The sequence below is a fragment of the Schistocerca nitens genome, chromosome 9 (assembly GCF_023898315.1).
Source record: "Schistocerca nitens isolate TAMUIC-IGC-003100 chromosome 9, iqSchNite1.1, whole genome shotgun sequence".
Taxonomy (NCBI): Eukaryota; Metazoa; Arthropoda; class Insecta; order Orthoptera; family Acrididae; genus Schistocerca; species Schistocerca nitens.
In genome coordinates, this window is record NC_064622.1 from 475,971,691 (window position 1) to 475,989,320 (window position 17,630).

The 17,630-nt window shown below is 47.9% G+C and overlaps 2 protein-coding genes across 5 annotated transcripts in view; one reads left to right on the forward strand and one right to left on the reverse strand.

The window, feature by feature from the left end:
* The window catches only part of LOC126203051 (uncharacterized), a 34,404-nt gene extending 17,839 nt beyond the window's left edge, over positions 1-16,565 (forward strand). Inside the window, exons 2-4 of one of the 4 annotated variants that reach the window (XR_007540219.1) lie at positions 15,183-15,926; positions 15,961-15,994; positions 16,063-16,565. Coding sequence is in view for 3 of the 4 variants with exons in the window: in XM_049937291.1 (XP_049793248.1) it covers positions 15,183-15,893 (711 nt within the window). In the remaining variant the exon portion in view is untranslated. Of the gene's footprint in view, positions 1-15,182 lie in introns of all 4 variants that reach the window. The other 3 variants (XM_049937291.1, XM_049937290.1, XM_049937289.1) reach the window with 3 other exon arrangements.
* Positions 1-17,630, reverse strand: part of LOC126203053 (copper-transporting ATPase 1) — a 569,185-nt gene that overhangs the window by 122,416 nt on the left and 429,139 nt on the right.

The following is a 17,630-nucleotide window of genomic DNA, read 5'->3' on the forward strand; positions in this document are numbered from 1 at the left end:
CAGGCACTGCTATTTCGTATTTATTCGGCGATATACATATGTCATCCTGGGCGGGAACAAACATAACGTACGAATGCCGGTTGTTACATATGCAAGTTTGGACCGATTCAGCCAAAGCGGTTAAGGCGAACCGCTTGCGTAAAGCGAGAAATCCGGGTTCGAATCCCAGTGCTTAACGAACTTCTACCGTCATAATTCCAACACACAGTAGATGGTGATCCACATCCGCAGTTGCGAATACATTTCCTGTACTGCTATAAATTGTAGTGTCAATTTTCTGAACTCTTGATAAGAGTAATACAGTGCCAGTGTTTTCAGAACTGCATCTGTTCTTTTGACGACATAACATCATTTTGCAGGCTACATTATAGCAGCCCGTGCCTTCTCTCAAATGGACGGTCGTTTCCTTTTCTTCTTCATGGGTGAACTGGTATATTTAAAGATAGCGTTGAGAACAATGTTCGATTCTCACGCTGTTAACCCGGGAAAAGTTGGCGGTGGTTTTGTTTAGTGATTCATCTTCATACACCGGACCTTAGATGCATTCAGCTGTGTTTATAAACAAACTATAAGGAAAGAAAAGGGCGTGTGTGGAGCTGGAACTCACATGCACTCTTCTGTTCCCATAAAACGCAGACGTCTCCGGCCTGTAGATCAAACACTACAGATAATGCCTTAGACCGTAGATCCTTCCTGAGCGGTAGCTGAGCAGGGTATCCGCGGAGGGTCATTGAACGGTAATCGACGGATGAGCTCACACGTGAACAATATCTCCAACAGAGTTATCTAAATGCCAACCACTGTGGATTTCGAACTCCGACCCGCGGTTTTCTCACATGACATCCAGAAAGCCGTTGGTCAACGCAATCGTGTGTGTTTAGTATTTCCTATCTTCCGAAAATCACTCGTGACCGGATTGCGTTATTCTTGGTAGGGAAGACCCGGTGTTTCACGGTAAGACCGTGGGAAGCGTGGGGCGGGGGGGGGGGGGGGTCATCTATAGGTGCAGAAGGGAGTCTAGGAAAGACAGGGAAGTGTGCTGGGACCATTACTCCTCCTGCAGCGTAATAAAGACGTAGCATACAATATTAAGGGTAACCTCAGGCTAGTAGCAGATGTTTCAGTTACCTGTAATGAAGTACCGTCTGATAAAGTCTGCACTATTAATAAGCCGAACGTTCTAAGATTTCCAAGTTGTGCTAGTATCGTCAACTTGCATTAAATGTTCATAAATCCAAAATTATTTATGGCGATACTAAATGGAATAATCGCATGGACTCAATCGCAGGTCAAATAGATGGCACTGCTAGGATATTGGGAAAATGCAGTCACTCTATAAAGGCGCGGCGTGTCCCACAATATTGCTGAAGGTTGTGGGGCTCATACCTACTCACTACCTTTCAATAACGACTATTATGTGAGAAATCTAACAATACACTGTAACTAGATACGGATCAGTCAAACTACGGCACGCACACACACGCTCTCTAACAGTTATTCTTCACGCGCCCCTCACGCGAACGGAACGGGAAGGAAACTTAGTAACTGGTACAATAGGAAGTACCCAGTGCCATACACTTCAGTTGTTGGTACAGTATGGATACAGATGCAGAATTGTTTGCTTCATAAACTGTATACGACGAACACTCTTCCCCTTGCATGCCAAGTTGCTGGTGACGGACCGTCGCGTAGATGCGACATGAATGGGAGTCCAGGAGGCAGAGTCGGGCACTTTTTCCCTCCACCAGAGGACATTAACCTCGCTGTCGCTAATACGAGGGCTGTCTCCTAACGAGCAGGCCGTCTCCGTTCTGTGACGATAAGAACGTGCCCAAGCGGAGCCAGATAACAGGTGTGTTCAGGAAGTTACGGGAAACTTGTAATTTCGCGTGTTTTATTAGTCCGATTCGCTTGAATTATTTGTTGTTGTGTTGGTAAACATGTCCGCAAAGTATCTGTACAGCTTTTGACATACCGGATATGTAATGTGTTCTCAGCTAACAGAAAGGTTATTTTGTATAAAAATGGATCAGAGAATTGGCATTAATTTTTGCCACAAGACCAGAATACAGTGCAGCAAATGTTAGAAAATATTGACTATTGCTTTTTGGTGAGTCTACTAAACTACGGTTTATGACTAGTGTAAGCATTTCGAAGAAGGTTGTCAAGTTGTTAAAGATGACGAACGCCGTGGGTAGCCTAGCACATAACCAACTGATGAAAAAGTGGAAGAGGCGATTATGAACGATCGCCGAATCACAACAGAGAAGTCGCTACTGATCTTGGCATATCAGCTGACTCATACTATCTAATTTTTTCAGATGGTTGGGTATGTAATGTGACAGCGGAATTTCTTCCATATTTTTTTAATTTCGGAAAAAAGACACAGTAACGAAGATAAGTTTTTCAGTAGCCACTAGGTAAAGTCAACAACGATTCAAGATGACTGAAATGCGTCATAACACGTGACGAAATATGGATATACCAATATGGTGTTGGAAACTAAAGCTCAATGCCTCCAGTGGTAGCAATCTGGTTGGCCAAGTGAGAAAAAAGCTCGGTAAGTGCGGTCAAATGTGTAGGTTATTGATTCTCACTGTGTTCTTCGATTTATCGTGAATGGTGAACCACAAGTTCTTGGCACGAGGTCGAACAATCAATAAGGAATACTACTTGCATAATTAAAGTCGTTCGCGTGACGTAACCGGAAAAAATGTTCGGATTTGTAGCGGAGCAATCCAAGGCTTCTGCAGCACCTCAATGCACCTGTTCACATTTCGTTGCTTGTTTGGGCATCTTTGACCAAAAACGGCGACGTAATGATGCTCCAGCCTTCACAGTCGCCAGACATGGTCCGTGTCAGTTTTCTTCAGTTCTCCAAAATAAAGAAAGCTGTGGTGGCCATAGTTTTACGAGCACAAGTTGAGACTAAAAACGCATCGCAACGGAGCTAAAACTTGTCCCATTTATCGAGTTCCGAAAGTGTTTCGGGAATGGGAAAAAAACATTGTTCTAATTGTATAATATCTCATGGGGACCATTTTGAAGGGGGAAAGATTGGTGTGGATGGATAATCAAAATTATTTCCAAAAACCGGAAAGTTCCCATTAATTTTATGAACACATCTCGTGGAAGGCGAACACAGCCTGAAGAGATCTGCAGAAGGGAAAGGATGCTGGAGCGACGCGGAGGAAATGGATAGGGAAGTAAGCGCGTTCTACATCGAGATCTTCACTCATAGTTAACGAGCCGGATTTTCGTTGGCTTCAGATATTCGCCTCACAGGCGAGCGATCCAGCGATGTCGCCTGGGGGGCCAGCGACAATGCGCGTTTACCGCAAGCCCCCTCTCCGTTACTCTGGTACGGGCGACGCCTCAGGACTATGCGAGCCTGCCAAGGCCTCGCGCACCGCCCGGGCAACTGCTCCATGTGGACGACTCGTTACGTGACGAGCCGGCTTATTCCACTGTTCCTGCTGCCCAACTGGTCAGCGCATTCCTGGCAAGAGCGCGGCGCATTTTACGCTATCCTCAAATCCCGAAGAGCTCTACCACATACTGGGTTGCCTGCTACTAGTACAAGCACCACTACTGGCCATTAAAATTGCTACATCAAGAAGAAATGCAGGTGATAAACGGGTATTCACTGGACAAATATACTAGAACTGACATGTGATTACATTTTCACGAAATATGGGTGCATAGATCCTGATAAATCGATACGCAGAACAACCACCTCTGGCCGAAATAACGGCCTTGATAGCGCGTACAGGTACAGCTGCCCATGCAGCTTCAACGCGATGCCACAGTTCATCAAGAGTAGTGACCGCGCGAGAACGGTGCAGTGAACATACAAATAGCCAGAGTGAGGGTAAAGTGTAAAACATTATTCGGTTTGTTGAAAGTAGTCTTATGGTGAGCACACGCAGAATTTCGACACATGTCGGTGCTCCGCAGACAAGAACATGGACGACCTCTATCATTATTATTTACAGCTGATTCGACATCTTCGACGAGGAGATGAATGGACACCATTGAAACTCTATAGTTGACTAATTGCAGATTCGCGAGTACTTCCGCCAATATTCTTTTATCGATGAAGCCACTTTAACTCGTGACGGAACCAAATTCGTGAGTCACATCAATTGTCCGACGAAAATCCAACTGCCTTTGCGAAGAGACATTTTCAGCAACGCTTCTCTTTAAATATGTTATGTGGTACCCTAGACGGTCAGCTGATTGCGCGTGTTGTGTAGCCGCACGGGCGTACAGTGCCACCACATGGTTAGAAGAGGTTTCTTTGACTACAACGATGGGTATGTTCTTCCTGGATGACATCGCACCTACACAATCCTCTCGTCCGATAACTTTTTCCAAGAGTTAACATTCGCCGGAAGATGGATTACTAAAATTGGTCGGGTTTTGTTGGCCACCAAGGTCGTTCAGATTTTTGCCTGTGGTTAGGCGAAGTTTATGAAGAGTAAATAAAGAATAATTTGGTGCGATAAATCAAGATATACTATTTAGCAATCCGATGCGAGTGTTTGACTTCGGCGAATGCCACCTGTCAAGTGTAGTGCCAAAAGCGAAGTACGGAGAAGGTTATGTTACGGTATGGTCCCCTTATTGCGCTTAAGAAAGCACTAAATGCGGAAGGATGTGAACACATTTTTACACCACTGTGCATGGCGCACAGTGGAAGAACAGTTCGGAGGAGATTATTGTTTGGATCTGCGTGACAGTGCACCATGTCATAAGGCAAGCAGCGTCTGCGATACAATGGGTCGTTGATGAAGACATTCCTGTCCAGACTCCCGACCTGTATCCAGTGGAACGAGTTACTTCGTTTCAGAGTACAACGTCAAACGTTACTATCTTCCCTGGTTTCGGCTCTTGAGGAAGAATGGGCTGCCGTTGCTCCACGGATATTGACGCCCCCCTCATAGGAAGTGTCACCGGGAGAGTTTAAGCCGTCATCAATGCGAAAGGTGGACGCACTTTTCGTCAGGTAGGGTGCGTGCAGTTTATTCTCCAATGTAAACCGCTTTAAAAAGTCTAATTCCCTCTAAATCTATGTTACCAAAGTTGTAAACACAGGCTGTGAAAGCCCGCACCGTACGAAGATGATAAGGTTACTCTGCTTCCACTTCGCTCAGCCTCCGGCACATTTCCTCTGGCTGTGTAGAAAGCAGACGCTCAACCTACATAACGCGAACCAGTTCGGAGTGTAGCCCCGAGCCTTGGCCTGCTGTGTCTGTCGGATACCGCGACATTCTGCCCTACTTCTACGTCTCGATACCTACACTGCAAGCCCCGGGAGTACTCTAGTGCATTTCCGTGACAGTACGCCCTTCCTTTACAGGCGCCTCTATGTCTTCCTTTCTTTTTCCTCACGTTTCTGCCGTATCATCACGGGGTCGACATGTTAATTATTCGATTTGGCAACGTTTGTGGTGGAGGGTAGCCAGAAGCCCTCCCTGTCGCCAATCCTTACCTCCCCCGCCCCCTACCCCCACCCCCACCCAATGCAATTTTGTACCGAGTTGTCTGCGTGTAGTGTTGTCCCACGCAAAAGTGTGCGAACCTTTTCTACATGTTTGCGAATCGTGTAACTGAGGCAGGACGTGGGTATAAGACCGCTATTCACCTAGTCGGATGTGGGAATCCGCCTGCAAACAAACAGACCGGCCGCGACTCAGCCCCTCGTCGGATTCGATCCGGGACCGCCGCGCCTCCCCGCATCCCGGAAGCGACGTGCTTGCGCGCACGGCTAAGCGTGCGAGTCCCAAGTGGCCCTGTACAGGTTCCCTAACATCACCGTCATGGTCATTACACGAGGAACTCCGCAGCCGAGGGCCTCGTGTCGTTGGCTTTCGACTCTTGAGATAGCCACTTCGAACCCTGGTGGCGGAAGAACGTTTCCATCACCAGCTACTGGGTCGCCAAAGGGAGGAAGTGTATAAAGATCCCGGTCACCAGAGTAACGGCCAACGCCCTGGATAAATTCCACACCTCTCCGCAGTGCGTAATGGAGTGACAGCAAGTGACTTTGATTCAGGTGATCCGTTCGCTTGGTGAGGACATTGAGCCACGTGTCCCCCTTAGTGGTGTCTGACGGGAGCAGGCCCTATGCCGGCACCAGAATTCACGTTGCCCCTTGTCTTCATCCGTAACAACGCAAACATGATACGTCACCATACATGTTACAGTCACCCACTCGCACTCAACACACACTTAACGCACAACTACCACACAAACCACAGAAAAACAGTTTCCATTAGGCGGCTGAACCTAAGCAGCCGCCCATTTCATACAGTTATCAACCAATCAATCAACGGAGTTAACGGAGCTGCCAAAAAGAATGTTCCTTCAATCGTTCTTCAACTAAACTACATTACCCACGAAACATTTAATATCTGGCGTATTAGTGGATAGAGACAGTGCTTCCGAAGTGCTGTGACAATCATTCAAGGACGATGGAAAAGGATAAATGCACCAATTTCAGGAAAGGGAACCTGTTTGGGAAACGAACGAGTCTAAACTTACAAGCGAAAAGTCGTTCCGATTCCTCTGACAGTTGACCTCTCCTACTGTAAGCTCTTTGCTTTCCATATTTGGGAAGGAAGTTGTATGGACAAAAAATGAAAAAAAAATTGTCAACACTCGGGATAGAAAATCCCTAGTTTAAGAATATCTATCTTTCACAGTAGCAAAAATGAATGAGCCCTCTTAGGTCTCATGCTACGCATTTTGGGGCCCATGTTTACTGGACATTTCTGCCTTGTTTTGGTCCATTTCACCACCTCTCCAAGTATAGAAAACGGAAAGCTTGCAGCACAAGTGGTGTCAGGACAAGAGGTATCAGGACAATTTTCGCTTACAGCTTTCGACTCTGTCGTTTCCGAACCTTAAATGGATACAATTACCCTTCCCTATCAGCGCTGAGATCACCCTGTATGGGCAATCGTGCATCTTATTCCTTCCTGTAGTAATAACGAGCCCTTGTAAACTTTGAGTGAAGACTCTTTTTGGTTCTAGCATTATAGTCTTGCTTTCCTTTCCTGCTCTGAAAGTGTTATCGAAGCAACTGCCGCCTGTGAAGAAAACAACGATCGTTTTCTTCTGCGTCCCAGATGTAAGATGAACTGCTCGTCTGTACAGTGTCTTGATGGTGTTACTTTACTTTCATATTTCACCAACATTGATGCTATCAGACGTACTAGCTTCCCGCAAAGCCCGGAGAGCGGCATGGTTTGTTTAATCAGTCTACAGCGTGAAGATTAGGTCCCAATTAAGTGAGTCGCTTGTTTGCCATTTCCATAGTTATCACTTGTAAACAACAGTCAGGGCATTGAAAACCGGGTGAAAAAAAATTCCTCTAGCCGGTCCACCGAAGGTCGCCTAAGAAAATATCTAATCCTGACTCATTTTCAAATATAGCGCAACAAACCACAGTTTAAATGTCAACAGTGTTCAGTTAACGAACAGCAACAGTATTTTAAATCTGTTGACTTAAGTTGATGTAATTATTCGACCCTTCGTTACTAAGAACGGACCCGCAGACAGTGAAGTCTAATTTAAAATGTAAAGCTGTGAATAAAGAGATGCTGCAACAGCACTAAGTCTCTTTGGGTCACACCCTGTCCTACTTTCCTGTCTGTGGAACGTAACACCGCGCAGTATAGTATACCGGTCAACCACAGTGTTTGAGGAAATACATTCTTCAACCATATTTTCGTCACACCACTGCTTTAAGCTATTCGTGACAGGGTTATGTAGGATGTACTCGTAACAAAAACTGCGTTCTCGATACAAAGCACGTGGACAAGTGAAGTCTTATTCCAAAATGATGAACAGTCTACGCTCTTAAGTTATTTAGGACACGCTATTTATTTGTGCACTACAAAAGCAGACACGCACTTCTGTATTTCATTCTACAGCTATATCATCTACGTCTGCGAATCACTGAACTACATGGCATGGTGTACAACAGCTTATAACAGCTTCTTCCAGTTCTATTCGCCTTCGGAGAGTGGAAGACGTCGCTTAAAAGCCTTCGTGCCTGCAACTAGTGTCATCTTAGCATCGCGAGCGAGACGTCGAGTTTTGCACTACGTTTCTAGCTCTAACATTTAACGCTGGTTCTTTAAACTTTTCAAATGGGCTTTCGCGGGATAGTGGCGTCTCTCTACAACTATGTGCCAGTTCGTGGTATTCGGCACCTTCGTGACGCTTTCCTCTGGGTGAAATAATGGCTGGCTCTGAGCACTTTGCGACTCAACTGCTGAGGTCATTAGTCCCCTAGAACTTAGAACTAGTTAAACCTAACTAACCTAAGGAGATCACAAACATCCATGCCCGAGGCAGGATTCGAACCTGCGACCGTAGCGGTCTTGCGGTTCCAGACTACAGCGCCTTTAACCGCACGGCCACTTCGGCCGGCTCTGGGTCAAATAAATCTGTAACCAAAACTACTACCTTTTTTGTATATGTCCGATATGCCCCGATCTATATGGTATGGGACGAAGAATTAGTGTTTGATGTCCCGTCAATAACGAAGTCATTAGAGACGGAGCACAAGTTCGTAGTAGGGAAGGAAATCGGCTGTGCTCTTTCAAAGGAATCATCCAGGCATTTGTCCGAAGCTATTTAGGGAAATCACGAAAAACCTAAATCAAGATTGCCGGACGCAGGTTTGAACCGTCGTTCTTCCCAATGCGAGTCCTGTGTGCTAACCACTGCGCCACCTCACTCGGTTTTATGGTATTTTACTACAGTCCGGTCGCGAAAGACGGTATTAACCTATACATAACTGCAACTGCGCAAAACGAGACCGTAAAATATAGACAACTTGTTTCCTTAGCAGTCGACAATGGTGCTATGTCTTACGCCTTCAGAAGTCTGTTAAAAAAAAAAGTTCTAATGTTTGTGAAATCTTACACAGACCCATGTCCGAGGGAGGACTCGAACGTCCGCCAGGCCTAGCTGCACAGTCTACGACTGCAGGCCCTTGGACCGCTCGGTTTCAGAAGTCTAGGGAGGCCCCATTACATATATTCACCTACATCTGTTGTTTGCTAAATGTGCTTCACAGGTGTGTTTTTCCCTGGATCCGTGCTTATCCTTTGAGAGAACTTAATTCTCCTCCAGGAACATCACACTGTCTGTGCTCAGAATACGCTCTAGGCTCCTGCAGACGGGCGAGCGCGAACGATATTATTCAACAATTTTGCGCACACGATTTTTTTTGCCCTTTTTCATTGGCAAGGGAGTGCGCCATGATCTTTTGCTGTAGCGGTGGGACTAATCGTTGCGCAACAAATACTAGATCGATATAAGCTAGGAGGTGAGCAAATTCTGCGGCTATTCAGTGGCAAACGTAACTGAAATCTCTTGAGGCTCGGTGGCGCATTCGCTTCAAGCACTCTTAAGTTTTTTCAGTATTGGAAGTTGGTTGGAGGGGGGGGGGGGGGCGGGTGTTCTAGTATCGAGATAGTTCATTTGTGAGTGTGTGTCTGTCGACCAATGTCTGATGCTGATGGAAGCCGGCCGTGAAAATCCAAACGGGAGCGGAAACACTGGAAAGAAGCCTCACTCTTAATGCTGAGCGGCTCACAGGGGAAGCCGCAGTAGTGGCGCCTGTTCGACTCTCACACGACACCGGCACTGGGAAGCCGCGATGCGCCTGTATGTAATCCCGAGCGCCGCAGACTGCAGGTAACCGTGTGCGGAGGCAGGAGACGCGACCTAACTGTTCGCTCCCTACCACCGCTCATTCTCAAAAGAAACTAGAAAATGAGATATTCACTCTGCAGCGGAGTGTGCGCTGATATGAAACTTCCTGGCAGATTAAAACTGTGTGCCGGACCGAGACGCGAACTCGGGACCTTTGCCTTTCGCGGGCAAGCGCTCCACCATCTGAGCTACCCAAGCACGACTAACGCCCCGTCCTCACACCTTCACTTCTGCCAGTACCTCTTCTCTCGAGGCTTTACAGAAGCTCTCCTGCAAGGTTCGCAGGAGAGCTTCTGAAAAGTTTCGAAAGTATGAGACGAGGTACTGGCAGAAGTAAAGCTGTCAGGACGGGGCGTCAGTCGTGCTTGGGTAGCTCAGATGGTGGAGCGCTTGCCCGCGAAAGGCAAAGGTCCCGAGTTCGCGTCTCGGTCCGGCACGCAGTTTGAATCTGCCAGGAAGTTTCATACTAGCTTAGAGGTTCACGAAATCGCCGCCATAGCTCTTAATACATGTATCCCACTGCGAGACAAGTCGGGCGATGCCTTCAGGGAAAAATGTGTGCGGTTGACTAACGAACCATGGCTGTAACCACGCGCGAACCCTGTTACGTTCGTTAAGAAAACTGCAAAGGTTGATACTGTTAACCCTTTTGTTAGTTCTAACTACCAGCTAAGGTGGCGTAGACAACGAATAACTCCCGAGACGAACTAGTGGAACTGTACGTATTTAACTTCACTGTCGCCTATATTAGCTATATGCGCAAATATCAGCCAAGTGACCAGCAAGGTGTGGACTGGCGGCGTCGTGGAGTGGCAGGGTGGCGCCCAGGAAACAAAGACGGCTACACAGTGGACGTATTACTGCGTACGAAACGCCAATGGTTTAAGATACTCAGTTTATCGCAATCGTTTACGAGACTCTGCAGTCCGCGTGTGCGTAGTGGACGAGCATAAATGTGCACTTCTCAATTCTACCAGCGCCACAACGAAGTACCAACTTGTCCCTCTCTCTGCAGAGAAACAAAATCCTCGCACTTCAAGTAGTGCAATCAGCACTGTACTAACAAGGGAACCTCCCCATCGCACCCCCCTCAGATTTAGTTATAAGTTGGCACAGTGGATAGGCCTTGATAAACTGAACACAGATCAATCGAGAAAACAGGAGGAAGTTGTGTGGAACTACAAAAAAAAATATATATATATACAAACTGAGTAGTCCATTTGCAATATATGCAACATGAAGGAGAATGTGGGCTCAGGAGCGCCGTGGTCTCGTGGTTATCGTGAGCAGCTGCGGAACGAGAGGTCCTTGGTTCAAGTCTTCCTTCGAGTGAAAAGTTTTCTTTCTTTATTTTCGCAAAGTTATGATCTGTCCGTTCGTTCACTGACGTCTCTGTTCACTGTAATAAGTTTAGTGTCTGTGTTTTGCGACTGCACCGCAAAACCGTGCGATTAGTAGACGAAAGGACGTGCCTCTCCAATGGGAACCGAAAACATATTGCCCACGAACTACATCTCACGTATTTAATGCACTCTCGTCCAAAGTAGCGAACAGTCAACTGCCAGCCAGGGAGCCTCGTTAGCAGGAATACTCTCTCTTCCGTGCGCTGTAGTCGACTGACGTCGCGTGTTTCGATGTTTGTTTAGGTGTAGCGTCCCCATACTACGGCGCAGTTACCTCGCATCGGACGGACGGAGGGACAGATAATAATTGTCAGAAAATAAAAAATTAAATTTTTTCACTCGAGAGAAGACTTGAACCAAGGACCTCTCATTCCGCAGCTGCTCACGCTAACCACGAGACCACAGCGCTCCTGGGCCCACCTCCTTCATGTTGCATACCTTGCAAATGTACTCAGTTTGTATATTTTGTTTATTTTTTTTAATAGTTCCACACAACTTCTTCCTGTTTTCTCGATTGATTTGTGTTCAGTTTTTCAAGGCCTATCCACTGTGCCAACTTATAACTAAATCTGAGGGGGGTGCGATGGGGAGGTTCCCTTGTAAGTAAGACAGAGACTGGTTACTGGACACGTTGCCAGCAACATAACAACAAAGTAAGCTTGCTCTGTGAATGTCCTGCTCGCTGCTCTCGCTAGAATGGCCCCCACGCTCGCTACCAAGACTCCCTTACTCCAGTGTGCGTTTTGGAGACAGCCATTCACGGTTCTCCATTCGAAGCGATTTCCTCCCACCCTTGTAGGGTGTGAAACAACTTGCCGGCCTACAAGGCGCTTCCAGAAGTTTCTCGACACGTTCACGCAAATGCATGCTCCACGCAAACCTCCGACCAGTGACAACGTTTCACAGTCTCACTTTGGCGCGAAACGACAACGGCTACACGGTCAACTGTAATCCCGCCCTGGTCCGGTTTCAGTGTGACAGCTCTCTCAGTCAGCCTCCACTGAGAGCCGCCCTTTTGCTGCCCACAGTCCTGGGGATGCTCCGTGCCTCTTCGTTGCTACAGCCAGTGAAAAATTTGATTTTCCCACGAAATTTTAGTGAGTTAGGGAGAAGCTAGCCAGTATCAAGCCTTTCCGTCAATAGACAACTCTCCTAACCCTTGATCTCATACCACGACCAAGATTTTCATATTCTCTCCCAAAATATTTGGAAAGTATCAATCCTGGGAGAGAGAGAGAGAGAGAGAGAGAGAGAGAGAATACAGGACATTTTTTGTAGGAAATTTAATGTAGTTAAATTCTGTACTCCGAGACGTTTTCATTGGAGGCTATAATTTTCAGATTATTCAAGAACACTCTATAAAAGTGGCCTTCAAACGTGGTTTTTATGCTATAACTAAAATTGTGGCCTGCAGCTAAAACTTATCCCAGAAAAAAATTACCTACATTAGATTTCCTACAAGAAGAGCCTATTCATTTTTTTCTTTAGGACTGATAGTATGGGCGTACTATTTTTGAAGCCGTTTCAGGTTTCAAAAGCCCATCAGCAGTGGCAGCTGAATCACACTGTATAAAAGGAAATTTTTAACAGGTGGAACTGAAATCCAGGAAGCTTCGAAGTAATATGACACTGGGTGAGGCAAATAAGTGTTGTCTGAAGAAAAGAGTGCCATCATACAAAGAAACACAACAGCAGAGGAAACGAAATACAGTCCTAACCAGACTACACCATTCATATTTTGGCACTTTTGGGCCCTGCTCAGCAAGTTGCTGAAAGCGGATCAAAGCAGGACTGCTAGAATTGCTACTATCTCATACGAAATGTTCTGCTGCAGTTCTGAGGGTTGTTGCGATATACCCCAAACTTCAGGCGGCCTCCCCATAAAAAGTAATCGCCCACTGTCACATCTGGTGACCCGGGTGGCCAATTGGGGCCGCGACCAGACTGCAGTATTCGTCTCCGCGATCAACGTAATATGCCAGCACCTTGCGACAGGCATCGGCTTGATTTGGTAGTATTCTGAAGCATTTTCTGGTGTATGGACACGTTTCGGAATGTTTTTTTTGACTTGTTCAAAACAGATCCTGTGACTCCATTTGCGGACTAAGCGTTGCACGGCACTTCTTGGTAGCACTTCGGCACCATCAAGCTTACCAGCAACAACTGACCTCACTGCTCCCACCACGTTCCACAACAAACACCCGCTGCTCCACTGCGATTACCGTCGACCCCTCTGCGCCACTAGACTTACACAGCCGGCACTATGGTCTGAAACGGTGTCGATCATGTGGCGGAAGTACAAGTGGGTAATTTCCAAGAACGATTACCTATCGAAGTCGCGGCGTCCAAACGATACATAACGAACGTGCGATACTAAATCGATCATGCGACTCTTGTGGCGGGCGTTATGAGTGGTCACTACAGCATACACAGTCCCTCGTTTCCTCCTCCGGTAGTACTCCATATTTGCGACAAAACGTCAAATTTCTACACTGGATAAGCGAGGACTTACATTTTTCCATGCGAGAGAATCCGCTGAAGAAACGTCAAGAACACCAGACATCCCACTCACTACAAACATAAAACCGACATAAATCGTCAGGGTTTCCCTTGCAACTCACAAATAATTCGCAGAGGTATGTAACTTAGAGCAACTGACGGAACGACGAAAAGCAGATGAAAATGAGGATCACAAATAATTGATAACTTTTTTTTGTGGTTTTAGGGCACACAACTACAGTGGTCATTAGCGCCCAGACTAAATTATGAATGCACTGCGAGGCACAATGTTAAAACAGCAACTAAAAAGGACAACGCTATAAAAGGCACATTAACATGCAAGGGATTAAAAGAAAACAGCAGAATCAAATGTCCTTAGACAGGTTTCTCAAGTGGATAAAACGAAGAACGCGAGAAGTGCTCCTGGGTCATCCGCTAAAATTTCATCCAGCGTACATGGCAGGCCAAGATCAATGCGCAGTGTATTAAAATTCGGACAGGACGTTAAAATGTGGCGTACCGTCAGCAATTGCCCACATGGGCAGAACGGCGCCGGCGCAGCCGTCAGCAGATGGCGGTGGCTGAACCGGCAGTGCCCAATCCGTAACCGGGCCAAAACGACCTCCTCCCGCCGAGAAGTGCGTGAAGAGGTAGTCCAAGCCGTGGGGAGAGGTTTCAAGGCCCGAAGCTTGTTCGCAGTAAGTGTAGACCAATCGGCATGTTACAGCGATAAAATGCGTTGACAAATGACCCTGCTAAAATCAGATGAAGGCACACAACAATAAGCTGTCCGAGGCTGGAGGACAGCAGCCTTGGCCGCGGCATCTGCAGCTTCGTTCCCAGGGATACCGACATGGCCAGGAACCCACATAAAGGTAACCGGAGAACCGTCGTCCGCCAGCTGCTGAAGAGAGTGTCGGATCCGGTGCACGAAAGAGTGAACCGGATACGGATCACTGAGGCTCTGGATGGCGCTCAGGGAATCAGAGCAGATGACATAAGCAGAATGTCGGTGGCGGCAGATGTGAAGAATTGCCCGATAGACGGCAAATAGCTCAGCTGTGAAGACCGAACAATGGCCACGGAGCCGGTATTTGAAACTGTGTGCCCCGACAATAAAAGAACACCCGTCACCGTCATTGGTCTTAGAGCCATCTGTATAAATGAAGATCGTATTAATGAACTTCGAACGAAGTTCGACAAACCGCGAGCGGTATACCGAAGCTGGGGTAACCTCCTTTGGGAGTGAGCTGAGGTCAAGGTGAACGCGAACCTGAGCCTGGAACCCACCACTAGAGTCGTATGATCGATTTAGGATCGCACGTTCGATAGGTATTGTTTAGACCCCCTGACCATAGGTAATCATTCTTGGAAATTACCTACAAGTGGAGTGCGCGTCACGGGGTCTGGTTATATGCACACATTCACGTCCAACAATATCCACTCGTCCGGGCCACCTGTATTTGCCCCACGCTGTGTAAATTTTAGTTCTCTCGTGTGCAGTGTGCTTGAGGAGTTGCTAACGAGTGTTAACTGCGTGCGCAGCCGACGCCGGTGTGCAAGCAGTGCCGGTGCTGCCACCGCGGCACCACGGCCGTCTACTGGAACGCGACGGGCGAGTGCCTGCTGAGGATCAGCGAGGGGCCGCGAGTCTGTCCGCACGCGGGCACCGAGCTGCGCGAGGACGCCTTCGGCCTGGGCGAGTGCGCCTGCCTGCCCGGCCACGTGCGGCCCACCGCCCCCGCCGCCACCGCCAGCGGGGGCGCCAGCAGCGGGGGCTGGGGGGTGCCTCTGTACCTGACGACGGCGCCGCCCGCGCCGGAGGACTCGGGACGCTGCTGGCCGTTGTTCCGGCGCGGCCCGTGCGCGCGCGGCCAGGTGCTGCGGCCCGGCGGCGACTGCGGCGCCGACGAGTGCCGGCGCGAGAACGCGGGCGGGGGCGGGGGCGGGGCCACGTTCGTGCCGCTGTTCGGCCGCTGCCGCCGCCTGGGCGACCCCTGCCCCCGCGCCGGCGTCCCCCCGAACTCCACCGTGGGGATCAGCTCCTACACCGGCAATCCGACCTGCGTCGACCGCGACACCAACCCGCTCAACCTGGTGGACCCGCCCGCCAACTGCCCCACAGCCGCCGGTGGCGAGGGCTGCGAGAAGGTGGTCAACGTGCCCAAGGACGGCGACGACTACTATCAGAAGTTGCTCGAGGCGGCCGAAAAGCGCCGCCGCAAGCGCCGCGTGCGCCCCAATGCCGTAGCTTAGGAACGCCTCGATGCCGTACCGTGCCATCGTCGCCTGGCAACGTCTCGATGCCGTGACGAGTCGTTGCCTGGCAACGCCTCGATGCCGTGACGAGCCGTCGCCTGGCAACGCCGCAGTGCAGCACCGAGCCGTCGCCTAGCAACGCCGCAGTGCAGTACCGAGCCGTCGCCTGGCAACGCCGCAGTGCAGTACCGAGCCGTCGCCTAGCAACGCCGCAGTGCAGTACCGAGCCGTCGCCTAGCAACGCCGCAGTGCAGTACCGAGCCGTCGCCTAGCAACGCTGCTGTCGCGCGCCGTCGCCCAGCAACGGCGTTGAATCGTGCCGTCTCCTAGCAACGCCGCGCTCCAGTGTCATGCGGTCGCCTAGCAACGTCGCCATGGTATCGCCTGGCAATACCCTCACTGCATCGACCACCCCACCAGCATGGGCCAGCAGTAATCTTGACATTCCAACTACTGCCCACGCACTCTAAAGCGACTCTCTGCAATGTGACTGATGAGAATAACTCAATTGATAAAGATCGAAATACAGGGAGCTCTCGATTATGCTAATTAATATGGACCCCCGTTAATCGAAAATACATGTTTCAACTCGAAACTGCTACTTCTTATATTTGTCTCATTTGGAAAGCTTACTGGCTTACTCATGAAAACAAAACAAAAAAAAATATAGCGCTCATACGGAACTTCACTGACAGCTATGCTTCCCACACAACATTCGTGAATGGAACACTAAATGGTCCGAAAATCATGTGGTATGAAAACTACCATCCATCACACCCCATAAGGTGGTTTTCAAAGTGCAGATGTAGAAAATAAGCATTTATTTACAGCATTACATTTAAAAGAAACTGTACTTCTGACCACTTTTTTTCAGTTCACTATTGGGAAACAATCGTCGGTTTTTTTATGTTTATGTTCTTCAGTTATTTTTTTACTGACTCAGTATTCTCATTGTTTTCAGAGAGTAAGATCATTATTTCAGTCAAATTTTGTCCCGCACATTTCAGTAACAGACCAACGCATTTGAAAGGTTCTGTGTGCCAGATAAAAAGTTCCTCCAACGCCTGCTTTTCACTCTCTTTCTCAACAGAACACAGTTTGTTCGCTATCTCTGCATCACTTAGCAACTTAAATCCCACTTCATAGGCACCGCTATTTAAACCTATGCAGATATTTTCTTCCATGCCCTCACAACCAGAAATCTGTAATGTCAATTAAAATATTAGTCCTAATGAGTTTAGCCAACTTCACACTTTTTTGGTGACTGTACATGATCAGTATTGATTAATTTCCGGTCACTGCCAACATTAACTAGCAAACCCAGCCTTGATTGATGAAGACAGATGCTACATAAGAGCTGAAACTTTATGATTAGATTTGAAATTATTATTTTTTTACATGTTCGACACGTTCTCATCAGCTACCTCCCCGAGAGTCTTCCTGGAGTGCCCCAATCGTGTGTGTGTGTGTGTGTGTGTGTGTGTGTGTGTGTGTGTGTGTGTGTGTGTGTGTGTGTAGACACACATACGTACACAACAGTTTCACAGGTATTGTAGAAGAGACACTATACATGGTTGCCAATGGAATGTGAGCTCAATCTCTGTGTTGTCATTAAACGGTAATTTATGTTTTGTTTCTGTCGTTTCGGGAAACTGTTTGCTGTTTACCTCAGAGGCCGTTATACTACCTACATACATCCATTTGCTCCATGGAGTAACTGTCTTCATATTTAGT